This window comes from Equus przewalskii, chromosome 4 (assembly GCF_037783145.1).
Source record: "Equus przewalskii isolate Varuska chromosome 4, EquPr2, whole genome shotgun sequence".
NCBI lineage: Eukaryota > Metazoa > Chordata > Mammalia > Perissodactyla > Equidae > Equus > Equus przewalskii.
In genome coordinates, this window is record NC_091834.1 from 53616614 (window position 1) to 53643990 (window position 27377).

Consider the following 27377-nt stretch of genomic DNA (forward strand, 5'->3'; position numbering starts at 1 on the left):
TAAGTTTAGTTGACATCCATCATCACACACAGTTAATTTTTTCCTCCTGAGATGGGTGAAATAGATAATTTGAGTAACACTATAACTTTTAAGCAAATTGGATTTGTCGTTAAAAACTCCCAAAAAGGAATAGTCCAGGCCCAGATTGTTTCACTGGAGAATTCTACCAAATATTTAAGAATGAATAACAATTCTACACAATCTCTTCCAGAATACAAGGAACACTTCCCTTTATTTCTAGGAGGGAACACTTCCCAATATGTTTTATGAAGCTAGTAGTTACTACCCTGATACCAAAGCCAGACGAGATAATGCAGAAAAGGGAAAAGTACAAACTATTATCCCTGATAAATATAAATATAAAAATCCTTAAATTTTTAGCAAATAGAATTCAACCATATGTAAGAAGAATTAAACACCATGTCCAAGTGGGGTTTATTCTAGGAATGCAAGGCTGGTTCACTATTTGAAAATCAGCGTAATCCCCATATCAACAGATGAAAGAAGAAAAACATCATGATTGTGTCAATCAACGTCTAAAAAACATTTGGCCAAATTTAACAACCATTCATGATAAAAACTCCCAGAAATAGGAACAGGGGAACTTCCTCAACTTGATAAAGAGCATCTACCAAAAGCCTAGAGCACATTAAACGTAATGGTGAAGGACCTTCCTACTTCCCAAACACACAGCATTGTATTCAGCTGCCTACTCAACATCTCCACTTAAGTATTTAATAGACATCTCAAAATAAGTGTGCTAAACCGAACTCCTGCTTTGCCTCTCCCCAAACCTACTCTTCCTTGTCTTCTCCAACTAATTAAATGGTATATATAATGGGCTGCTTAGTGCAGAACCTTGGAGTCTTCCATGATCTCGCTCTTTTTCTCACAAGGTTCTGTCAGATATACCCTGAAGATATATCCAGATCTCATCTCTGCCCTGAATTATTGCACTTGCCCCTAACATGCTCCCTCAGCACCTGTCTTGGCTCTGTTAGGGTCTGTTCTTGACATAGGAGCTTGAGTGCTTTTTTAGAAGCTGAGTCAAACCATGGCATTTCTCTAGCTAAAACTCTTCAATAGTTTCCCATGTCACTTATTAGGGCATTTTTGCAGTTTTCAGAATATAGAAAAGATTTTATAATGATTCTTCAGTAATACTAACATATTATTTATTCTTCAATGGTTAATTGAGAAACAATTGTGTGCTGGGAACTCCATTAAATGTTGGTACTGTAACTGTGAAAAAATAAACCTGGCCGTTACACTCACAGAGCTTAAAATCCAGGTAGGCAATTACATAGTGTACTCAGTGCTGGGGTGTGAGAATTATGGAGTGCTGTGAGAGCATTTGTGAAGGGCCCTTTCCGAGAGGAGGTGACAAGGAAACTGAGAAAATAGCTGAAGGGTAAATAGAACTGAAAAATAAATAGAAATGAAGCAGGTGAGGAGAAAGGGATTAGCAGAAAATTGTATTACACAGGGAGAGCATGCGATAAGGCAGATGTGGCTGGATCCTCAAGTGTGAAAGGGGGAGAGTGTGGGAAAGGTTGAGAGCAGTGAGTAGGGTACAGATCACATAGGGCCTTGTGGTGAGGATAAGACTTGGAGACTTTGTCTTAAGAAATTAAGGGTTCTGAATTGAGATGATGAATTGGAGGATTAAAAATGAGTGACATAATAAGATTTCTGTTTAAGAAAGCTTATTTAGGACTGCAGTTGGAGAATGATTTGGAGAAACAAGAATAGAGGCAAAGAAAGTAGTTAGGAAGTGGTTAACAGAAATCCAGGTGAGTGGTAATGGTGATCTGGACCCGGGTGATGCCTGGAGTGATGGAGAATGGTGGACACATTCGAGAGGTGATTACAAGAAAAGATTGATACCGCTTGACCAAGAAAGAAAGGGGTCAAGGAGATTGCTGAAATTTCTGCTAGGGTATATAAAAAGAACAGCTGCTTTATAGAGAGGACAATGAGTTCAGATTGGTGCAAGATAAATCTGAATTATCTGTGGGACTTCCTAGGGGAGAGGTGCCACCAGCAGTTCTGAATCGGGTTGAGTGAGTAAGAGAGAGAAAAGAATTTGGGAGAGAGGGAGAGCTATCCAGGATGGAGATTAGCAATTTTTCCCTGTCTCAGATATTACTTATTTACTAAGGGTTCAAATAATGTTTGAGGATCTTAAGTTGTACGTTCCTTGTTGCCATACCAAGAAGAGGGATAAGTTAGGCATGTTACAACTTGTTGGGAAGCTGTGTTTGCTTTTGAAAGTCAGTGATCCTTGAATGAAGAGGCTGTCTGACTCAATTCAGGAGGACTGGAGACTTCCTCTTGATGCTAAGTATAACATTGTGGTCTGTGACACACAGCGCTCTAGAACTTTGCTGTTACACTCTGTTGGCAGTGTGCGTTAAATGCAGCATAAGGTGCCTGCCTTCATAGAAACATAGAAACATCATGGCTGGAGCGTGGGCTGTGGAGCCAGTTTGCCTGGCTTTCAGTTCTGGTCCTCCCGTTCACCAATGGTGTGACTGTGGGCAAATTATTTAACTTCTCTGAGTTTCTTTTGTCTATAAAATGGAAAAAATGTTATCTGCATTGTATGTTATTGTGAGAATAGAGTTAATAATGTAAAGCACTTTAGAACAGAAAGCTGAATAAATGTTAGCTGTCGTTAGTATTATTACTATTGTTACTATTAATAGACGTAGGCTCAATTTATGGAGGTAGTGGAGGACGTCATTAGGTTAGATGTGTGGCATGCGCTCCAGGGATAGTTTGCCTGGAAAGCCCAAAGTGTTTCTGAATTTCTGCAACTTCTTCACTATAGACTGTGGATTGCAATGCTATGCAGATGATAGTTAATCTTTCACTGTTTCATTCTTTCTAATTATGGGAGTGGGTGTTTATGTGTTAGGAGGAAACCGGGGTTTGTTAACTGCCTATTAATAACACAGTGGGAAAATGTAAGAGTATTCTGTTTCGTCTCTGTCGCTAATGATGCTTTCTTATAGATCTGTGATTTTAGTTCTCACCTGAAGAAATAGTGTTTTCTGGTAGGTTTTCTGCTCCATGAAAAACAAGACAAAACTTACTATTTATAGATTTACTAAAGTTATAATGAGAATGGGTTCTCTTTTTTCTTTTCTGAAAAGCACTGCTTTTTCATTTATAATCAAAATGGATTGGTAGAAGGACAGACTAGTGAGTCAAGGTACTGATGTTGGGGTCTGAGCCAGTGGAATTATGAAATCCTGGGCTGACAGTGCTAAATGTTCAGTGCTTCTATAAGGCTGTCACTTGAATAGTCAGTCAGATATAGCTTTCTCTCTCCCTTTTTTTTTTATTGGTCAGGAAGATTGGCCCTGAGCTAACATCTGTTGCCAATTTTCCTCTTTTTGCTTGAGGAAGATTGCTCCTGAGCTAACATCTGTGCCAATCTTCCTCGTTTTATATGTGGGATGCTGCCATAGCATGGCTTGACAAGCAGTGTGTAGGTCTGCGCCTGGGATCCAAACCCATGAACTACGCCACTAGGTCAGCCCCAAGAGATAGTTTTCTTGATCTTCCCTAGAATCCTGCTATGAAAAATAAATTCATGCAGAGAGAGAGGGGGAAATAGCGGGAGGTGTTATGCTTATGTGATTTGCTATTTTCACTGTTGGATTCTTTCCTATAAACTACTATTTTACTTTTAATTTTGCAGGAATTTGAAAGAGATTATGTTGTGTTTAAGTCCAGAATTTTGGATTTTGACAGAAGGCTTGGGACAATTCTTTGTGAAGGTTTCTTTAACTGCAATGGTTTAGAAGCTGTATTTAAGGTTAGTGCTGAAGAAGGTATCATAAAAATGTTTTACTAATGAATAATTTAGACTGTTAGATGAAGGGAGTGAATACATTCCTTTCTGATCCGGGTAAACTATTAACTAGTCACATTCTCTGCGTATTCAGCTCATTGAATTATAAGCTTTGAATGATGCACTAATGAATAATGAAGTTTACTTCAGACAAGGTCAGTTTTAGGACATTGAACTATTGATCTTTTCTTGCATTCACAGTCTTTTAGCTCTCATTACCTTTAGAGCAAGTTTAGCTCTACAAAATATTGGTTCAAAATTAAGCCACAGTGAAAACTATCTGTTAATTCAAGAATTTCATTTCTTTACCATTGTTTCCATATGTTGGGCTCACCTGCTTACTTTATTACTTTGGCTGAAACAAATAGCAATTTATATGCTGTATTTCATCAAGTGTAAGATGTCTGATTATCAGACATGCCATTATTTTGTGTATGAATAAAGAAAAATACTGCCAGAAAATTATGAATCCATTGATTATATAATGTAGTCCAATTTCAGAGATGTTAAAATGTGAAAGAATGTCATAGAATTGATGAAATATGATATATAGGTATTCAGAGTTACATAAAATAAAAGCATCTTGATAGTCCTCCCAGATGGAAAGCTTATAACGTAGGGAATAGGGCACTGTGTGAAACTTGATTTTCAAAGAAGAGAATTGCAAGTCAAGTGTAAATTCAGGTGACATCCCCAAAGAGGAATCGAGGCTTCAATATCAGAAGAAACACAGCTAGAGAATCCTGGGCACAATTCGTAGAAAATGGCAGTGCAAAACAATATAACCGACACAGACTTTATGTGAAATATTTGTTTGATTTTGACTTTCGAAATTGTTGGTCAGATGGTCATGAAGCTGCTTGTGTTTTGTGGCCTCAGTCAAGCGTTTTAACATGAGAATTCATGAGGATCAAGTAGTTCTTAGTCTTTTAAGAGGTCTTGGATGAAACTGAGATGCAGCTGGCTAAAATATATAGCCTGTTGTTATAAAGTGAAACCCCCTGTAATCCTCTCTCTCAAAAATTATCTTTACTGCTACTTTTTCTTTGACTAGATATGCATACGTATTTCAGAATATGCCATCATATTCTGGTCCTTGTAACCTTTTTCACTTAACAACGAATCAGACATATTTTTCTTGCTTTTGTAGTGGAATTCAACAGTATTGCTTTTAACGGCTATGTAGTAGTCTGTCATATTCTCTGTTGCTGGAACGACTTTTGTGCTTTTGTAGACAACTGGGAGAAAGAATGTAGAGTGAAATCTCAATTACAGAGGGCTCCTGCCTTTTCTAACTCAAATCTCTTTGCTTCTCACAACCATTGATGTGGATTCTATTTTAGCACATGCCAGTTAGTTTTTTCTAAACAATTTTCTCTCTTACGTTATTGTCATATACTTTTTTCTTTAACTTTCCACATATTTGTACCTTGTCTACTGAAAAATAGGAGACCTTGCCCCTGTAGGCTCTGCACAGGTGGGACATCGTCTTGGAGTTTTTGTGATATCTAGACTGCCTTCTGCAATAACTTAAATAAATCAGGCACCTATTAACTGCTTGTGGTTAGGAGCACTGACTGGTTGTCACAGTACTGAAATGACCCACCAAGGGTAAACTGCAGGGAGAGTACTAGCAGAAGAAAAAGTTACCGTGTTGTATATTTAGAGAGAAAATGATTTCTACCATAGGTGTAGGATGATGAGCTCTGACTATTTACTGTTGTATCCCAGGGAATAAATATTTGCAGACCATTCTCTGAAGACCATGATTCAATGCCTGCTCTTGGCAAAGACATGACCAGGAAGGGTGCTGGAATCAAGCACGATTCTACTTTATTATAGAACTAGTACAACCCCTACAGTGTTGGCACTCACAACAAAACAAGACAAAATACTAATAGATGGTTCTCTAAAATGCAATATCTCTATGTGAAGATAGACTGAAGTGTGTAAGACAAAAAAGTGTCTAGAAAAGTCTTCAGATAGTATCATTGAAAACTATAAAATTGTGAAGTGTATATGGTTCAAGTGGCACTATATTAAAAAAATCTTTGAAAGAGACAAACCTAGGAAAAATATAAATATCTACTACTTTGAACAGTGCCAATGGCATTATGAAAAGCCATATTACATAATGAAACTGAGAAGAAAAAAATTAAGGTAAACCTTACAGATCTCAAATGGCATATTTAGGAGAGAAGCATATATGGGAATCAGTCTTGAATGTTTGGGGATTGATCTGAAGGACATCGTCTATACTTTTCTGTTAGTTCCAATATGAGAAGGAAGCAAGAGGTTCAAATGACCTTTATTCTCACCCTGGAGGGTACTTTTTATATATTTGTGATGTTAAAAAATTATAATAATATATACTTCTTAAAAGATTAAGACTTGTCTTACTACTACTTTCTGGCTTTACACCCTCCCCCAAAGAATATTTTCCTTGTCTCTTTCCTCTTTTGCCCTTGGAGTTCAGTCCCACTAAGCATATCAGGTAGGCAGAGTGATGTAGCTAGAACATTTCTGGTATTGTTTCAGTTGTGGTCAATAGGATAAGTGTTTGAAAGAAGATGTTATGAAATAAATGTGTTTCCCTGCTGTTGCTGAAGTACCTTTCTTTGTTAAATCCATGAGACGATGTTTACTTTTCAATTTTAACATGAAGTCCTAACTCACCAAAACAATGGTTGTGAGAAGAAAGTTAATAATTTACATTTTGCTAGATAGCAGCTAACCAAGAAGATTTTAAAATATTTAGCAGTTTTTACAGTAGTTATAATTGGTATTACCAGAGAAAAAGCCAGAATGTGTTTGTCTAAATTGGGCTCTCAGAGATGGTTAGATTTACATTTTAGTTTGTATAATTATTTCATTGTGTTGATTTTTTTTTTTCAGTGAATGTAGTTTATGAAAATGTTTACAATGAAGCTGTTTTTTAAAGAAAACAAATATGGGGGAACACCTATTATTTCCCCAAGAGGAAGGACAAAGCTCTCTTTTGCCACATTGCTAACAAGGCACAAAGCTTGGCATATGGTTTTCTGCCATGTTGATTGTAATTAATTATTTCGGGGAGATATCCTCTTCTATTTCAAAGAAAATGTCTGTATAACAGGCCTTATAACTAACATTTTATGAAGCCCATACAAAGTAAGCAAATAAAATAACAATCTTAAATGGTTCCTTGGCAGATAAGAGGTTGCCCAGGGAATCACAGATCCCAATGGCAGGCTGCTGAATGTCAGACGCCAGCTCTGCCACCGGCTGTGTGAATCTGGGCAAGTTACTCTCTCCCCATAACTCAGTTTCCTTATCTGGGGCATGTGATAATAGCATTTTTAAGGCCCGTTAAAATGTAGTGCCTGGCACAGAGCAGTATCTGAACATTGGTTATATTAAAATATGTATTTTAATTAAATTTTTGCTTGTAAGGAAAACCATCTTATGCTAGAAGAATCCATGTGGGGCCAGAAACAAGACAGGAAGCTAATGGGAGTCCAAGGTTAGGCTGCCCAGCTAGCTAAGCCTTGTGGAAACTGGTGGCGAAAGTTGGTTTGGATCTGGGGGCTCCCTGGACTGAGTGAGAGGAGTTTGAGGGCCCTGCACTCTTCTGCTTGCTGGCAATGTGGTCCTGTTTCAGTCCACATGTCTGCTGTTTTCTGTCTCTCTACTCATTGGCTTCCTCTGCTTGCTAGAAGTTTCTGTTCTCTCACAATTTTGGCGGCATAGGTTCAGCCTGCCACAGCTTGATTCTCTTTCTGAGAAAGAATCTAATCAGCTCGAGGCATTGGTTTGAGCCGGGACATTGACGTGGAAGGAACTGTCTGCCTGTGGATGGTTGTCTGTGGAAAAGGTCCCCACTGCTGCCCCAGGCCACTGTGTTGGGCATGGCTGGGTCATGTGGTATGCAACACGGGTGGTCATAACGGGACAGTCACTGTGACTGATGCATCCAGTATAATTATTAATGGTGTGACCTAGAGGTCCTTGATGTGGATATTCTTATATCTAAAGAATACATGTGCAAGAGGGGAGAACGAATAACGAGTACATGAATCTCGCTTCTGTTCTTATATCTGCAAAGTATCTTCTAAAATATTTCCTGGTGCCCAACAGGCAGAAGGAGTGTTAGCTGCGGTCAGGGATTGCTGACAGATAGTGGTTTGTTTCTGACTCCTCTCATTTTCTGCTGAAGAGAGTAAATTATTTACTTAGAATTTGCTTTCTTGGTTGCATAGAAATCGTAGGGAGATGCAAAAATATGTTTTAGATGTGGAGACATTGCAGGACATTTGCAGGGTTCTAGATTTTTGTTCTATCTCTAGTCAACTAAGAGGTTTAATAGGGGAAAGAGTGAGCTGAGTATTTGTATTAAAAACTCATGGCTCTTAACCTTTCCTTCACTTTGATTTTTATAGCTTTTGACCATATTTGGGAATTTTCTGGAGAAACCAGTTGTCATGGAAATTTTCAGCCCGCATTACAGCACACTAGTGCACATGTTTAATGCCGAGTTGGATATGTGTAAGCAATTGTATAATGAACACCTGAAACAGGTAAGTGGGGATAAAGTTGAGCATGTCCACAGTTTCATTTTTGTGGGTAATGCTATCAAGTAGAACTATATTTAATGATATCTAAAGATTAGATATAGGCACTAAAATTTTTATGCTTTTATTTCGTTTTCTTTATGGAGATGAAGAACCTGCCTTAGGGACATAACTCTTCTGCTAATCAAGTTACTCAGCACGGAAGTTTCGTGTGTTTGTTCTGTGAAGCTACCAAAACGAACAGTTGCTTACAAGGTGGCAGTGCACTCTGATTAAATGTTCTCTTTCTTCCTCTTCACCAAAATATTAATTTGCAGGTTGAACAGGGAAATGTAGTTCTTAACAAGAATATGCCATTTACCTCAGGAAATATCAAATGGGCTGAAGAGGTCCTTGAACGGCTTCAAATGCTCTGGTCAAACTTTGCATCTCTCCAGTGTCTGTAAGTAGTTAGGCTTATTTCATGGTAAAATTAGCCTAATTATACAGGTGGTTTTTATATAGGGCCGTAAGCTGCTCATTTTAGCACTTAAAAGAGTCATTGCCTGCCTTTGCTCTTTCCCTGGGCTGGGCTCATTGAGAATGATTCAGCCCCATGGTTTTGGAATATGTTTAATAGGGCTCTATCATCTTCATGTATTTCCCTGTTTTTGGGTCTTTATCTTTTTTCTTTTCACTTTTCCATTTCACCTACAATATGTAGTTTTTTGTTATGGTTTTTCTTTTCTCCAGTGACTAGCACTCCTTTCATTTTGCAGATACTTTTTTTTTTTTTTTTGAGGAAGATTAGCCCTGAGCTAACATCTGCCACCAATCCTCCTCTTTTTGCTGAGGAATCCTGGCCCTGAGCTAACATCCATGCCCATCTTCCTCTACTTTATATGTGGGACACCTGCCACAGCATGGGTTGTCAAGTGGTGCCATGTCTGCACTGGGATCCGAACCAGGCGAACCCCGGGCCGCTGAAGTGAACGTGCGCACTTAACCCCTGTGCCACCAGGCGGGCCCCTGCAGATACTTTTGTACCTTTCTCTTTGTAGGAATTGGTAACTCATTACTATTGGAATTTAGTAAAATCTTTGGAGTTCCATTCGTTTTATAAGTATATCTTTTAAGGCAAAGACGATTCATAAACAATATTTGACCTTTATTGTTTTGCTTCCTGGGTTTGATAGTGTATTTTATTATATTTTCTGCTGTATGTTACATTATTGTAAACTAGTTAGGCTGAAATATGTCTAATATAAATAAAAGAAAAACCATATTCCTACAGATTCTTGGAAAGTCCTGATGATGCCTTAGTTTATCAGAAGTATGTTGAAATGACAACTTTGCTAGACCAATTTGAAAATCGTATCTATAATGAATGGAAAAGTAACGTGGATGAAATATGTGAATTCAATTTGAATCAACCCTTGGTTAAATTCAGTGCCACAAATGGTCTTCTCGCTGTGAACTTTGACCCAAAGGTAGGAGTGCGATGTTTTAAAAATGTTTTGTAGATGCCATTTTTATTATAAGTATATTCCTGATACTTCCAGTCATTTATATTTTATTTGGGGATGCAATCATTAGTCTTTTATCAGAGGTTTTTGGCTTGAATTATATTCATAACACATATACCAGTATTTTTAGTTAATTAAAATTTCGTCACGTGAGTTAAGATTTGAGGAATCCACAGGATGTATGGAATGAGAGACCTGTCATGCTTTGAGTGGACAGTGGTAAATTTTGATTTGTCATGATTTCCTTCAAAGGGACAATAAGCTTGAATACATGAAATTGATGGTAATTTTTATAAAACAATTTTAAAAAACACAGAAAACAACATATAAATGCAAAAGCAATATTAACGGTTAAATAATATCCAGGATGAAAATTACCTTTATTGTTCAGATCTTTTGTTATCCCATAATAAACCACATAATAGAAATTTCATATGGTTTCTGAATGTTTATTTTCTCAGTTTTATTGTATGTTATGTAATAATGAAAGTGTACGAACTTTAATAGTGATTATTACATATATTTGTGTGTATATATATTTGTATATAATGTACTATATGTGATATATACATGATAATTATGATATATATAGGTATGTATATGTTTTAAACATTCCATCTCTAAGTCTGATAGCTTGCTAGGTAGGAGGCACAAGATAAGCTTTCTTCTTTACTTACACAAATATGCTTTACAGGAAAGGGCAAGCATATGAGAATATCTGTTTGTAAGTTACCATGACAAACAAAGTACTAGTTAAACATCTGGCTGAATTTTTAGACAGTGAAGATGATGTATTCGTTTGTAAAGATCGCCCCGTCTTTCGTGGCAGTCTTGATGTGGGCCTAGAAGTGGGAGAGTTAGCCTCACTCAATTTGGTAGTCATAATCTGCACTGGAATTCTGATCTGTTTCCCTAAAATATTACAAAGAATAGCACTTCATTTTGTTTATAAGTCTCAGCATGCGTACATAAATACATGACCTAGAGAACTGAGGATTCCCTCTGCCTTCTGATTTCATAAAACCAACTTATAGAAACTAAATTCCTGAGATGTTTTAGGGAGAATTCCTATGATTGTACCCGAAGGGATTAAGAACGCACAAAATATATTGTACTAGTTAACCTATGGAGTGACAACCCAAGAAGTCAGCTGATTTACCTTCTTAAGCATGTTGTGCGGTCTTTTCCTTAGAACCTGTGATTCTGGGGTACTGTCGGTTCTGCTACAACGTGACATACGCATTCCTAAAAATCACCGCACTGTGAAGGATTGCACAATAAAAAGTACAGAGCTTATGGGGAAAATGGGGGTTGGGGGTCCAGTACTCAAAAACTTTGTCAGTGATACATTAAAAAAATGGGAACTTAGGAAAAACAGAAAAGTTTTACACATTTTAAATGATTAACTATTACATAAATACTACAATATATGTGACACTTTTGCTTTACAAAGACCTGAGGTTTGCTCATGGAAGTAGGTGTTAGAAGGGTTGCGATTGCGTCACTGTGAAGTGATGGAAGGAGGGTTATCTGAAACCAGGCAGAAGGTTGTACCACCAGAGTGGGTGGGCATGGCTCATCACACACGTGTGAACTGGGGTTCCTGATGGGTGTCTGATTTGTGTGCATAGGAGCGTTTTGCCTACTCCTAAGCCTTTCAGTTCAGTCGGGTGCACTTTTTTAGCATTTACCTACGGTTTCTTGCTGATGAAATTGCAGATAAGCAAAGACAAAATTTGTGGTATGCTCAGATTGCTCCCTAGTATATCAATCATGTTGGAACAAATTTGTCTTTTCAAAACAAGCATTATAACAGAACTAATGGTACTGGGAAAAGACTGCGTCCAATTATGGCCTTCCATTCCAGATCTTGCTGTGCATATGTTGCTGTCTTTTGCTTGAGTTCTTTGTCTGCCAATGGGCCATAGTCAATGATTTAAACCTGTGTTATTTCTACTTCTATATCATATGGAATGTATGATTGTTGCTTTTAGAAAGCGTATGAAGCCTCTTTACCTTGACAATTTGGAAATATAGTAATCACTGGGTGAAATTTTGAGTGTTTTGATTTTAACTTATGTTAAAATAGAACAATTCTTTTTTTTTGAGGAAGAAGATTGGCCCTGAGCTAACATCTGTGCCCATTGTCCTCTATTTTACATGTGGGATGCCTGCCACAGCATGGCTTGATGAGCAGTGTATAGATCCGCTCCCGCGATCCCAAACAGCGAACCCCCATCTGCTGAAGCAGAGCGCGCGAACTTAACCAATGAGCTGGCCCCGAATGATATTCTTAAAATATGTAATAATCCTTGATTTTCTTTTAATAGCTAGTGGCTGTATTGAGAGAAGTGAAATACCTTTTGATGTTGAAGAAATCTGACATACCGGATTCAGCCTTAGCTATCTTCAAAAAAAGAAACACTATTTTAAAGGTTTGTGTTTTTAGATATTAGGGCTTATTTTGAGTAGAAATATTTTGAGTTTTAATTATTAACCTGTAGCCCCATGATACTTTTATGCCTGTAAGAGAGAGAGTAGCTTTAATAAATTTGGCACTTTTTGTTTTGGTGTTTCCTTTGCTCAGTACATTGGAAATCTTGAACTTCTTGTGCAAGGATATAATAAGTTGAAACAAACTCTTCTGGAAGTTGAATACCCTCTGATTGAAGATGAGCTGAGGGCTTTGGATGAGCAGCTACAAGCAGTTGTGACATCACTGACATGGCAGGATGACTGCTGGGGATACATCGAGAAGGTGAAAACAGCCACCTCTGAGTTGGAGCGCAGAGTCGAGCACACACAGAACAACGTTACCGTGATCCAGCAGACAATGAGGACTTGGGCTGAGTGTACGCTGCTTCCCAGGAGGGAGCACAGGAGGGAGACTGCCTTTACCTTGGAGGACAAGGGTGACTTGTTTATTAAAAAATACAGGCTAATTCAAGAAGATGGCCGCAAGATACACAGCTTGGTAGAGGTAATTGCTTATAAGGTTTTGAAATTTATAGATCTTTTCATTTAATTTAGAAAAGAGCAAAAATATTTAACCTAATCATGTAGGACTCTTTTTGGGCCTGAAAGAGCATTTTCTATGGTTTTAAGCATCTAAAATGGAGGAATTTGCATTATGTGCCTATAATTTCTACAGTGCTCACTATTCGCATTCCTGAGTGAAGAGATTAGAATGTGAGATATTTTGATGAAACAGAAAGGTTAGAGATAGGTTAGAGATATGTCTTTGTCATAGTTACATCCTCTTTTGGGTGCTGTTAATAGCTACCACTGTTTGTCAATGCCTATACGTGTCAGCCATCTTGTTTACATCATCTTATGTAACCCTCTCAACCATCTCCTAAGGATAGCAACAATAGTTACTCTCCTTTTAACAAATATTTGAGTTTTTAAAACAGTAACAGTATTCCAGTTATCAATTTAAGAGAAGACAGAAAAAACAAAACAAAACAAAAAAAACAGAAGGCAGAAAAATAAAAGCAAACAAACTAAAGTTCGTTGTCTCTTGGATTTTACATTCTAGTCAGGGAAGATAGAGAAAACAACAAATACATAATGTCACTTGGTCATAGGAGCAGTGGTGGAAAAATAAAGCGGAGTGTCTAGGATAGGGAATCAGTGGGGGGAGGATGGTATTTTATATGAGATGGTTGGAAAGGCCTCTTTACTAAAGTAGTGTTTCTGCAGAGACTTGAAACAGAAAGGAAACGAGCCGTATGGATATCAGGAGAAGGATGCTCTAGATAGCGAAAAGTGCAAAAGCTTTGAGGTAGGAGCATGGTTGGCCTGTTCAAGGTTAGAAAGCCAGCATGCCTGCAGCAGGGTTTGCGAGGGGAATAGTAGTAGGGGATGAAGTTCGAAAGCAACTAAGGGCGCATCACATGGGACTGACGGGCCGTTATGAGAACTTTGGCTTTTACTCTGAGAAGAAATAGCAGCTGGAGACTCTCTGCTCAAAGTTCTTTCCCTGTTGAGTGTAAACCACAGGGGACAGGGAGACCATTAGATTATTATTATTTATTTTTATTTTTATTTTTTGTTGAGGTTATAATAGTTTACAACCTTGTGAAATTTCAGTTGTACATTATTATTTGTCAGTCATATTATAGGTGCACCTCTTTACCCTTTGTGCCCACCCCTCAGTCGCTTTCCCTTGGTAACCACTAATCTGTTCTCTTTGTCCCTGTGTTTGTTTATCTTCCACATATGAGTGGAATCATACAGAGTTTGTCTTTCTCTATCTGGCTTATTTGCTTAACATAATACCCTCAAGGTCCATCTGTGTTGTTGTGAGTGGGGCGATTTTATCCTTTTTATGGCTGAGTAGTATTCCATTGTATATATATACCACATCTTCTTTATCCAATCATCAGTTGATGGGCACTTAGGTTGCTTCCACGTCTTGGCTATTGTGAATAATGCTGCAATGAACATAGGGGTGGATGAGTCTCTTTGAATTGTTGATTTGAAGTTCTTTGGGTAGATACCCAGTAGTGGGATGGCTGGGTGATATGGTATTTCTATTTTTAATTTTTTGAGAAATAGATTATTTTAATAACCCAGGTGCTGATGGCTTGGATCAGGGTGGTAGTGATAGAGTCATATGCTAAATGTATTTTGAAGGTAGAGCCAAGATGATTTGCTGTGATGAGTCAGAGGAGAGAGAAGTCACGGGTAACTTTGAGAATTTTGTTCTGAGCAACTGGGAGATTGGAGTTTCCCCTTACTGATATGAGGAGGACTATGGTGAGGCAGATTTTGAGGGAGAAGACAGGATTTGGTTTTGGGCACATCAGTTAGAGATGCCTGCTCCAGGGGAGATTTTGAGTAGGCCAGCATTGCAGTTTTGAGACTGGAGTTCAGGCAAGAAGTTCAGGCAAGTGATACAGAATTGAGAGTCAGGAGCATACACATCATCTGTAAAGCCTTGGACTTAGATGAGATCATGTAGAGATTAATTGTAGATAGAGAAGAGGTCTAAGCGCTGACCTTGAAGTCGTCCCTGAGGTCAGGGAGAAGAGGAGGATCCAGCACAGGATGCTGAAAAATAGGCCAATGAAGTAGGAGGAAAATCAAGGAAGGTGATGTTCTGTAAAAACAAGTCAAGAAGGGATCTCAAGGAGGAGGAAGAGTTTGTCTCCGTCCCATCCTTATTTAGGACCTGAAAATGAGGACTGAGATTGACCGTCAGATATGGCAATGTGGAAGTCGTTGGTGAGCAGGACAGGAGCTGACCTGAGAGAGTAGAAGGCTGATTGGAGTGGGCTAATGAGAGAAGGGGAGAAAGGGGATGAGACAGCCAACGAACTCCTGAGGAGTTCTGATGTGGCAGGAACGAAACCTGGGCACTTGGGGTGTGGATGTCAGGGATACAGACGGTTTTATTTTTAATATTGGTTGATGTTTCAGGGTGGTTCTATGTTGATTGGAATGCTCAAGTAGAGAGGAAAAGATTGTTGGAGGAAAGTCCTCGAAGGAATAGGATTTAGTAAATACATGTAGAAGTCAGCTTTAGATAGGAGCATGGAGAGTTCATCTGTAGTAACAGGAGGGAGGGAAGGCAAAGGATAGGAGCATGGTGCTCAGAGGGGGGCAGTGCTGGTGATGGGGGCATGGGAAGGTTGATTTCTTATTGTTCCTATCTTCTTGAGGAAAAAAGAACGGGAATGAAATAGCGTATTCTGTTTGCTTTTGAGCATCCTTGCTGTATGGAGTCTTCTCTATAGATAGATACAGTCCTCAAACCATGGGCTCTCTCCTTTGGGCAGGGCAGACAGATCACACACACTCTGCGGCTGTCATAAAGCCCCATGGCCTGAGGGTAGGGAAAGTGCTCTGGGGTGAGGCTGGAAATCAGGGCTTTTAGTCTCATGTCTTCCAGAAACTGGGCCTGAATTTTCTCACATGTAAAGCGAAGATACTTGTCTCTAGGCTCTCAGTAGGAAAAAAAACCACAATGGATTATGGTTTTCCTGCTGGAAATGGAATATAACCAATTATATGCCTTAGTAGTCCACTGTCACTCACTTATTTAAGAAGTGTTTATTGTGAGCCTCCTATGGGCCCAGTGTCATTCTAAATTTTTGAGATAGTTTAGTGAAAAGAACAGATGAAAATCCTTGCTTTTCAGGAGCTCACATTCTAATGAGAGGAGAGAGGTCGTAAACAGTAGTCATAGATGCTGGAATTGATTACATGCTGCAGAAAAAAGATAAAATTAGAGCAGGCACAGGGGTTCTGGAGTGCTGGGTTGGGGGTACAGTTTTAAATAGGAGGATCAGGGTAGGCCTCAATGAGAAGGTCAGATCTGAGCAAAGTTACAGAGTTAGCGAAGCGGGTTATAGAGTTAGGAAATTTCTAGAGTTAGCCGAGCAGGCCTTTGGTGAAGAGTGTTCCAGGCAGAGGCAGCAGCCTTCGGGTAGGAGAGTACTTGCATGGCACATTTCAAGGAAGAGCAGGAAAATGAACGTAGAGGGGGCAGGGGGGAGGGGGAGGGGAGGTCAGACGGGGTGAGGAGGGGCCAGGCAGATCAGGTAAGACTCCATAGGCCTTTGTACAGCCTCTGGCTTTTGCTCTGAAGTACATAGGGAGGGCTTCCAGGACTTCGAAGAGAGGAGTGAGCGTGCTCTAACTTTTCTTGGAAAAGGATTTTGGCTGTTGTGTTGAAACTGCACCACAGGGAGGCAAGGGGAGGAGGAGGGCCTGACTGGTTACTGTGGCAGTAATCTCAGCGACAGATGGTGGTGCCTGGACCAGGATGGTAGCCGTGGAGATGATTAGAAGTTGTTGGATTATGGATATATTTTGCATTAAGTGGGGTGAGCGATTTCCTAGCAGACTGGATGTGGAGCATGAAAGACAGAGGCGCTGAGGATGATTCTCAGAGTTTTGTCCTGATCCACTGGAAAGATGGAGTTGCAGTCTATTCAGATGGGAAAGCTGTGAGAGGAGGAGGCTGAGGCGGGAAGATCAGATTTCAGTTTTAGACGTTTTGATCTGAGGCGTCTGTCAGACGAGTAAAGGAGTTGTGTCAGCAATTGGATTTACTAGTCTGGAGTTTGGAGGAGGGCTGCAAATGCAAATTAAGAGAAGTTGATGGCCATGATATTTAAACGAGGAGGCTGAATGAGATCCCCAAGAACATGAGTTCAGCTAGAGAAGAGAAGGAAATCAAGGGCTGTTCTCTGGGGTCCTCCACCCTCAGGAAACCAGGTAGAAGAACCAGCCAAAGGTGCAGAAAAGGAGCAACTGACACAGGAGGAGGAAAACCAGGAGAGGGTGTTGTCCTGGGTGCCGAGGGAAGGACAAACTTGTTCACCGGAAAGTAGGGTGTGGTACACTCAACATACTGTATTGATTATGTGAGGAAAAAGAACAACAAAATTAATATGAATTTCAGAGTTTCTGTTGACTTCCAAGATTGTCTGAAATTTCTAAGAAAGTTGTAATTTTCCCTACTGATGTCAGTTTGCCGGGACAAAGACTTTGTCCCTGCCTTCTTTGATTACTTCCTGTATTAGCATGCTAGGGCCGCTGTACCACAAATAATGGGGTCTTACATGAGCAGAAATTTATTCTGTCACAGTCTGGAGCCCAGAAGTCTGAAATCAAGGTGTGGGCAGGGCCATGCTCCCTCTGAAGGCTCTCCCTAAGGTCTGGGCAGGCTTGAGAGGACCTTGGGGGTTCCGGCATGTAAAGAAGGTATACATCTGAAAATTTGTTTTTCTCAGCAGTATCTCAGTCATGCCGTTGACTATTCCGAGTTATTTGCTGATTCTGGGAATTATCCTGTGATTTCTAGGACGCCTCTACAATTGATGCGCCTTACAGTCTGTCTGATGGAGGACAGACGATGGGTTACAATTAGTTTCTTCTGTTTTATTTTCTTGGTAATAAAAAAAAAATGTACTGCCTAAACGCTAATCTGGAGGTTTAAGACCAGTAAGATTTATGAATCCTGATTAAAATGCCCTGAAAATATTGCCCATACATGACTAGAAATTGTTACAAAACAGGGTTTTGCAGTGTTATTCTTAGAGAATAAGGTTGGAATTTTTCTATTAATAAATGGACTGTATTTTCTTTTTTCTTTAAGTCAAAAACTAAGAAGCTTTGAAGTCACTGTTCTCAGTTTGAGAACTGAGGAGAACTTTCAACTTGAGGGAGTCAGCTTCAAAACAGAGATGAAACGATTATTTGCCTCTATAAGTTGTGTCTAAGTGATTTCCCTGTTCTTCTCAGCACATGACTTTGAGCCTGGTTCTCAGCCTTCCAGTGAGGAATACGATTTGGGGAAAAGCTGTGGAAATACAGCAGAGAGCAGCTCCCTTCTGCCTTTTTGTGCTGCCCCCTTTGTGGCTGTGGGATCCCCATGGATAGTCTGGAGTCAGAGTCTGAGATGAAGAGAGAAGGGCAGAACCGTGGAAAACTGGGTCTAGAAGGAGCTGAGTGGTCATTTAGTAACTCAAAGCTCTCCTTTCTCTTCATTTTTCTCCCTTTACCCTAAACGGTTGAAAATACAATTCTTAAAAATGACACTGCAGAGATATAAACTGGATCCCTTTGTATGAAAAAGTATAAACAATGAGGCAATCACAGGTACATTACTGTGATGTGTTAGAAGGAGCTCTGCCTTGGGGAGTCAAGAGGGCTGGTTTCTAGTCCTAGCTCAGCTGCTAACTTCCTAACACTGTGACACTGGATGTGTTTTAGGTCTTTGTTTTCATATATTTAAAATGAAGAGACTGAACGAGATAGCCTTTAAGCATCCTTTTTTAGCTCTAAGATCTAGTGTCTACAAAGGAGCCGGGACGGCTGTGTACGGATGCCCATGATATGCAACGCACAACTCCATGGATGCTGGTTGCATACACTACACAGATGTGGATGGCTCCATCTGGATAATGGGCAAGACAGCATCCTTGAAAGGAGCAGTGCTTAAATTTGTTTGAGGGCAAGAAATCGCTCAAAGAACTAGCTCATTTCTGCCCTGCTTTATCAGGAGCCAGACTCTCCTCTGTAGTTCTGATTCTTGCATATAGCACACACTTTTGAATCCTAGATCATACATCCACGGTAGCGAATGATCAAAGAAAGCAGAGAGCATAGTCTACCTTCTTATCAGCTCGCGTTCCAGTGTCTCCTTTTCTCTGTGCTACAGTTTCTGCCTCAGGCACATGCCCTCCGGCCTGTGTAGACCACACCTTTGCTTCTCAGAAGATGTCTCAGGAATCAACCTTGCTGACCTTTTGAAATCGATGTCCCTCAGCCTGCCACGCTGTGCACCCAACCTCTAGCAGTCCTTCACCTTATATGTGCCTGGCCCTGTCGTGCCCCATTGACCTGTCCATTGCTTCACCCGCACTCTTGGGAAATGTTGAGATAGAGGAACTTGATATTGTTGAGGCACAAAGGGAGCTTAGACTTCACCAGGCCAGTGCTTCCCAAGCTGAGTTACTATTCCATAGGTTGCTCCTAGGAGGTTTGCAAAAAATATTCTTCGTGTTTGGAAAGAATTGGGTTAAACCAAGTTAAACAGACTTTAATATAATAGGTACCCTGTGAGTCTCCAGTAATGGCCTTAGAGTACCTAGCACTTTGCTGACCTGGTCATCTTGGGATATCCCAGGTCGGTATTCTCTGAAGGGCCAGATAGGGAAACCTCATTTACAGGGAAGACCCTGGAGGCAAAGTCCAAGGCCACATCGAGTTGGGGACAGAGCAGGAACTAGAGCCCAGGTCCAATACATCTAGACTGCATTGGGAACGAGTGTGTTTCTTGTTTGTACTTGAAGATAGCAATCTTCGTAGTGATTTTTTTCCTTTAAAGAATGACTTTTGAATATATTTTATAAATGGACTAAATGTTACAAAGTCCTGCTTGTATCTTTACCGTCTAGCTTAAGGTTGTGCAGCATAGCATTTGAATGTTCCTGTGTTGTGCACAAAAATGCACAAGCCATTCTTTAACAAACCGTTTAAGTGGAAAGCTGTCATTTTTGTACTCACTATTGTTTATACTCATCTGTTAATACTTGCATGTTTCTAGGAAAATAGGAAGCTCTTCAAAGCCAGTCCTTCTCTGGATACCTGGAAGATTTATGTAGAATTCATTGATGACATCGTGGTAGAAGGCTTTTTTCAAGCTATAATGCATGACTTAGACTTCTTTCTGATGAATACGGAGAAACAATTGAAACCTGCACCATTTTTTCAAGCACAAATGTTCTTAATGCCCCCTGAGATTCTGTTTAAACCTTCATTAGAAAGAGAGGCTGGGGATGGCTTCTATGACCTGGTAGAGGAAATGCTGTGTGGAAGTTTTAGAATGTCTGCCCAGATGAAGCGGGTAGCGGCGCATCTGGAAATAGCAAATTATCAGGTATTTTCTTTGTGAGTGGATAGGAGCTTTCATATTAAAGATTCAAAAATAAATTGGGTCAATGTGGAGCCCAGGGAAAGGAGAAATTGGAAAAAGCAACACAATCTTTGATTTGACCAACTCCTCTCCCTTTGGAGACCTGCCTTGGATAATGTTATGTTGCACATAGTTGGTAGTAGGGCAAGGTTGGTTTTAATAAGTTCTTGGTTTTCCTCTCATTTAGAGTGATATGGATAACGTGTTAGGCCTGGCACAGGCCAGGCAGGAGATAATGAACAGAGTGGCAGATGTCATCAACAAAGTCTTGGACTTCAGAAATACCCTGGACACGTACGCTTACCTCTGGGTGGATGACCGAGCTGAGTTTATGAAGCATTTTCTCCTATATGGCCAGATTCTTTCATCTGAGGACATAGATGCTCATGCAAATAAAGAAATTCCTGAACAACCACCAACTCTTGAGCAATTCAAAGAACAGGCAAGGAAAACCCTTAGCATTGAATGTAGTTATTGGTTTTTGATTGAGTTGTTATAGTTGCTTTTTTTTTCTAATTATAGATTGACATTTATGAGGCTTTGTATGTTCAGATGAGCAAGTTTGATGACTTCAGAGTGTTTGATAGTTGGTTCAAGGTGGACATGAAGCCTTTCAAAGTGAGCTTGCTAAACATCATTAAGAAATGGAGCTGGATGTTTCAGGAGCATCTATTGAGATTTGTCACTGACAGGTAGCCTTTTGTGCCTTGGTATTTGGAATTACAACTTTTAACACCCGACTGCTTTCTAAAATTGAGCTATAAATTTTAAGAGCATTAAAACTGCTGTTTTATAATAGAACAAGTAACGTTTATAATTAGGAAAATAATGGAAATAACACTCAATCAGAAGTCTTAGACTTCTGAGTGTTTTAGTGAGCTTAGTTTGTGTTTGTGTTTGTGCATGTGTGTGTGTATGTGTCTATATATACATATATGTATTTAATAGTCTGAATGAGCTACAAGAATTTATAAAGGAGACAGATGCCGGACTTCAGAGAGAGTTAAGGGAAGCCGATCATGATGGTTTAGTTGACATCATGGGGCATCTTCTGGCTGTGAGAAGCCGACAGAGATCTACTGATGAACTCTTTGAACCACTGAAAGAAACCATCGCACTCTTGGAGACCTATGGTCAGAAGATGCCTGAGCAGGTCTATACTCAGCTAGAGGTAAGTGTAGTGGTAAAATAATCCTAATTACCATAAATTGAGGGTCTCCTTTGGCCGAGTTCTTTACATAGACTCTCTTATGACATCCTCATAAGAACCTATACTGTAGACGTGACTGTTTTCAGTTTACATGTCAGGTGTTTGAAGCTTAAGGAGATTTCATAACTTTCTCAAGGTCACACAAGTAGTAAAGCCAGCCAACACGCGAATCCAGGTGTGTTTTATGCCAAAATACTCACTCTTAACTGCTATGCTCCACTGCCTTTTTGTTAAAAGGTAGTTAGGTAACAGAGAGCCTCGAAATTGCTTTTTTGAGTTCCACTTTTACCATCACTTCCACACATGAAATGTACCAAAGCTCTCTTTCACTTAAAACTGCCTGTCAGTTGAGAAATATTCTAGTCTGTGGAAACATACCATGGACATGTTGATGAAGAATAAATAAATAAAGCCCAATTTGGATGGAGAAATCACTGTGTTTCCTAAACAGTATTTCTATGCCATCCTCCTGTTTCCATCCTCTGGAAAGACTTGGTGGCTGCTTAGTGGCAGATGATAAACAAAGTCTTTTTAGTTGTAACTGAATCAGAACAAAGGTCTCACAGTTGAGACTCTATTCTCCTGCCTGTCTAGATAGTTTATATATCTGCATTATCCACCAGCTTCCAGGATGGGCTTACATTTAAACCTGCAAATGTGATCAGTGGACACATTAACTAGAACACTTTTACTGAATTCTAGTTCTGTGATTAGAGCATAAAACTCAAGCTTGGATTTGTTTTCAAGTACTGTATGAGTCCATCTCATCTGCTGGCCTCAGAGCATGCTTCCTTTTCAGTAAAATAGCCCTAAAGAGCCTTCCTTTTTTTTATTTGTCTATACTGTCTCCAATTTCTCAGTGTTTTTTTTTTTCATTGAGGTGAACTTCACAGTTCACATAACATAAAGTAACCATTTTAAAGTGTGTGGCTTTTGGTACATCCACAGTGTTGTGTAGCTACCATCTCTATCTAGTTTAAGACATTTTCATCACCCAAAAAAGAAACTCCACACCTTAGCTATCATTCCTCACCACCGCCACCACCCCCTCCCCAGCCCTTGGCTACCACCAATCATTTTCTATCTGTCTGGGTAACTTAATCTAGATACTTCATATAAATGGAATTATACAATATGTGATCCTCTGGTTTTGACTTCTTTCACTTGGCATAATATTTTTGAAGTTCATTCATGCTATAGCATGTATCACTTCTCCATTCCTTTTTTTTTTTTTTTTAAGATTTTATTTTTTCCTTTTTCTCCCCAAAGCCCCCCGGTACATAGTTGTATATTCTTCGTTGTGGGTTCCTCTAGTTGTGGCATGTGGGACGCTGCCTCAGCATGGTCTGACGAGCAGTGCCATGTCCGCGCCCAGGATTCGAACCAACGAAACACTGGGCCGCCTGCAGCGGAGCGCGCGAACTTAACCACTCGGCCACGGGGCCAGCCCCTCCATTCCTTTTTATGGCAGAATAATATTCCCTTGTGTATAAACACCACAACTTGTTTATCCTTTCCTCCCTTGATGGACAGTTGCCTTGTTTCCATCTTCTGGCTCTTGTAAACAGTGCTACTGTGAACGTTGGTGTATAGGCATTCATTTGAGTACCTGTTTTCAAATCCTTTTGGTGTATACTTTGGAGTGGAATTGCTGGGTCATATGGTAATTCTATGTTTAACTCTTGTAGGAACTGCCAAACTATTTTTCACAGTGGCTGCTCCGTTTTACAGCCCTCATTTTTGTTTTGTGAGCATTAAATGCAACAGTGTGTTTACAAGAGCTCTCTTGGCTATAAAGACTGTAAAAAGTTCCTATATATGAATTATTAAATTCTATTGAAGTGTAAAACTGTCCCAAGAGCTGAAAATCCAAGTAGACATGGAGTAAGATAGGAGATGGATAGACAGATACATAACGAGACTGAGAGATGAAACAGTTACAGCACAACCTACTATAAATATCTGTTTTTAGAAAGATTGGGATATTCTTTGATTCAGATCTTGGACCTTAAAATATATCATATGGAGAAAGCAATCATACTATGAGTAATTGGTAAAGGAGAATTTAAGTCACGGCCTCCAGAATTTGTGTTCCCTCAGGTTATGACAGTATTGAAAATATTAGGCTTTTCGGTATTTCAAAACTGGGACGCACTTTTAGCTTTGCATGTGTTGTTATGTCAGTAATTCAGGCTGGTCAAGAGGAAAAATAAAATTTATAGGCAGGCCAAGTTGCATGTGAAGGATAACTGGCCCAATTTTATTTTACTTAAAGCAACTTGTGATAGTCACTCTGTTTCTCCTTCGTTCTCATTAATGATGGTAACATTTTCTAAATACTTGCCTGCGCTTGGTTCTATGCTAAAAAGCCCCTAGACATGGCTGTGTCCTCACACCCTATCTGCAGTATGCTTTGAAGCTGCATTAAACCTCTGATCTATGGATCTTATGGAGTCCCTTCTCTGCTAAGAAAACCTCATTACTGCCCCAGCCTCCTGAATACTGTCCAGTTTCCGTAAGAGCCCACACTCTCCCCCATCCTGCACTGGTAATCTGACCTCACAGGATCTCAAGGGATCTCACCCTAATCTCTGCCTGTTGAAATCCAGTCATGCCTTCAGCCTCAGATTCAAGGTTACCTCCTTGAGTGGATCAGATCAGTTAGACAATAGAGATCATGTCATCTTTTAATTTTCAATGAAAATTTATCTTTACCAAGTGGAAGCTTATTTGGAATTCCCAAATATAAAGCAGGTAACAGCAGCTCCACTGTGGACGAAGAGGATTGAGGGGCCTGAGTCCACTTATGTGACCTCTCTGTGGCTTCCTACTTATGGTCCCTGAGGGACTCCTTGCGATATTTGGGTTCCACAGGATCAGGTGGAAATGCAAAGTGAGACTGTACAGATGAGGATGCAGAGTTTTAATGAGGCAAAGGGCGAAAGCACAAGATGGAAGGACAAGTAGGTTTAGAGCCCAGAGCTCTCGGTTCCTGGCCTGACTGGTATCCCTGTCATGACACCAGGTTGCCTCCTAAGCATTTTGGTTCCATAATACATAGACCTGTGAGAAGTTAACACATTCTGTCATGTAGAATAGTTACTGTGTGTGCCTTTCATTTGCTCTGACAGATTATAAAACAATTTAAGTCAAAGAATGTGTTTTATCTTTGTAGCACACCTCCACCACACAGATACAATTTATACTCAGCACAGTGCCCTCTTCATAATTGGCGGTTACTGAATCATTCATCAAATATTTATCAAGGGTTGCAAAATAGTCTTTACCACCTTTGATTTTTGCACTTCAGCTACACAAGTGGAGTCCCATCACTGTGGGTGGTTTTGTATGACAAAACAATTTCAGTATCCCAGGAGATGACCCAGAGAAACAATGTTTTGTTAGTCTGGACACAAGGAATGCTTTTCAACAGCAGTTGTACACAACAGCTCTTCAAAAAAAAAAATAAATAACTTGTGTTGTCCTATTTGCATTGTAGGCAGGGAGAGCAGGGTTGAGTTGCTACTGAGCTATTTATTGCTTCTTTTGTCCTACATCGAGTAGGAATTGACCTTCTTTTTCCTTTACTTCTTCTTACTTCAAAAATCCTGGTCATTTAAAATTAACCTAAACGCTCAAACTCTCCATCAAGACAGAGCACACAGAGCTCTGGGAGCTGGAGGAAAGTGAAGGATAAGATCGATTCACGTTTTCATCTCTGCCCCAGCAGATTCAAAGCATCTTTTTTTTTTCCCCCATTTGCTATAAACTGCTAAAATGGCTCCATTTTCAGTTGTTAAAGATCAGCAAAGTCATTTACAGAGCACCTTAATTTTATTCCCTCAATGGCAAAACAATCTGGAAATTTGTGTTTATTTTGAAAAGATATTCATTTGTTCTGCAATAATCTTATACCAGAAGACAAGTGTGGTTTATGCTTGGAGGGTACAAATCCAGAGGTGTCAGGGGGTCAGCCTGGACTTCAGCCTGGCTCTGAGCCTTTTGGTCACTGTAATTATTTTGGGGATAAACAACTTCTCTAAGAATCAAAAGATGTCATGGGTTAGTGTAAAGAGAGTAGAATAATTGAATCCTGTAGAGTTGATTTTGTTTGGGGCGTTGAAGTAATTTCCCATTTGTGCCTTTGTTTTTGTAGGAATTACCTGAAAGGTGGGAAACTACCAAAAAGATTGCAGCAACTGTCAGACATGAAGTTTCACCTCTTCAAAATGCAGAAGTCACTCTTATAAGGAAAAAATGTATTTTGTTTGATGTAAGCTAGCTCTAAGTTGTTTGTTGTTTTTTTAAGAAAGATTTTACAAGGATAATTGGAGCGATTTGTTTGAGATTTACTTTCCATTTTTCCTACCCTCATCAGGGGAAGCAGGCAGAGTTCAGAGAGAGATTCAGACTCTATGCTCCTCTTGGTTTTAATGCAGAAAATCCATACACAGTGCTCGATAAGGTAATGCTGATCTCGATTATCTTGTGTGTGTTACACTAGCTACTTTAGAAAATAAATTTAGACACTGAGATACTGCTATTTTTTGCCTTAGTTTTGCAGTCAGTTGGGGGGGGTAATTAATTATTTAAAACCTAGTTATAAATAATTTTCCCCAAATAAATTATATTGTGTTTTAAATCATGTCTCCCCATACCACTATCATCAGCCAAGTCACCATACTAATGAAAGTAGGAACAGCTACTGTTTTTAACCACTTACTAGATGGAGTAGATGTCAAGAACTCTGTTAAGCAATTACATTATTTCTTTCAATTCTTGCAATATCCCTGTGTTGTAGCTTCTATTATTCTCCTTTTTTTCAGGTAAAGAAACAATCATGTATAATTCAGTAACTCATTCGAGATTACACGGTTAGTAAGTGACAGAGCTAGTATTAAAATTCTAGCTGTCTAAATTTTTTTAAAAGTCAAGAATTTTAGCCATTCTACAGTTTCCCGTGTGATACTTCAATAGTAACCTTTAACCATAGTAAAGAAAACCCATATCTTAGTCTTAACTCAAAACCCATAACTTATTCTTAACTCTGGATACAAATATTAGTGAGTCATTCAATCCTAGTTTATAATGAACTGATTTATTATAATTGACTATCAGAATGAATATAATGGGCAAATGATCCAAAAAGGTAAGGAATTCATATGAGGCTTGAAAAAATGTTTTAAACTTTTATTAGCAAAACGATCTTTGTTTCTCTAGGAATTCTTAACCCAGCAGCCCAAATGAGAAAATGGCATGGTGAGGTTTAGATTTAGAGGCTGGGGATCTTTGAGTTCCTCCTCTAGGCTGCCGTCCTGATTTCACTCATGCTGGAGATAGTCTTTACTCCTTAGACTGGTGTAAACTTACAGCTCACACAGCTTTTTACCTCTCTTTCCAAATTTTGGATTGAATTTAGTTTTAACTGCTTTAAACCCATTCAGAAAACACCATTCTATAGCATAAGGTCTTCTCTTTCGCTTGGCTGAAGAAAAGTGGTTAATGTATTCACTGAAAGTGAGTAGGTTAGAATATGCTAATAGACTTGTGTTTTTTTAAAGATTATATCTAAATTGCAGTTGGTCTGAGCAGATTGTGGATGGGGAGACATTTTTTACTTGACTAACCAGTGTGCTATATGTAAACATTTACTTCTGTTATCATTTATTGAATCCTACCATTTGCATGCTATACTATAACAGTATGTAGTCAGATCTTTTTCCTTGGATTTACAGAATGGGTTGAGGGATGTCTCGAATTTAGTAGGGCCGGATCACCTTTGTCTTGAGGTCATTTTCTTGTATGCTTGTTCAGCATG

General features: G+C 39.4%; 1 protein-coding gene across 3 annotated transcripts in view; it reads left to right on the forward strand.

The window, feature by feature from the left end:
• DNAH11 (dynein axonemal heavy chain 11) overlaps positions 1–27377 on the forward strand; it is a 295301-nt gene that overhangs the window by 30760 nt on the left and 237164 nt on the right. For all 3 annotated transcript variants that reach the window (XM_070615891.1, XM_070615892.1, XM_070615893.1), the window contains exons 9-20: positions 3710–3826; positions 8281–8418; positions 8730–8854; positions 9686–9881; positions 12248–12352; positions 12505–12897; positions 19981–20313; positions 20537–20791; positions 20872–21041; positions 21298–21520; positions 25716–25832; positions 25938–26024. In XM_070615891.1, the coding sequence (XP_070471992.1) occupies positions 3710–3826; positions 8281–8418; positions 8730–8854; positions 9686–9881; positions 12248–12352; positions 12505–12897; positions 19981–20313; positions 20537–20791; positions 20872–21041; positions 21298–21520; positions 25716–25832; positions 25938–26024 (2259 nt within the window). The remainder of the gene's footprint in view (positions 1–3709; positions 3827–8280; positions 8419–8729; positions 8855–9685; positions 9882–12247; positions 12353–12504; positions 12898–19980; positions 20314–20536; positions 20792–20871; positions 21042–21297; positions 21521–25715; positions 25833–25937; positions 26025–27377) is intronic.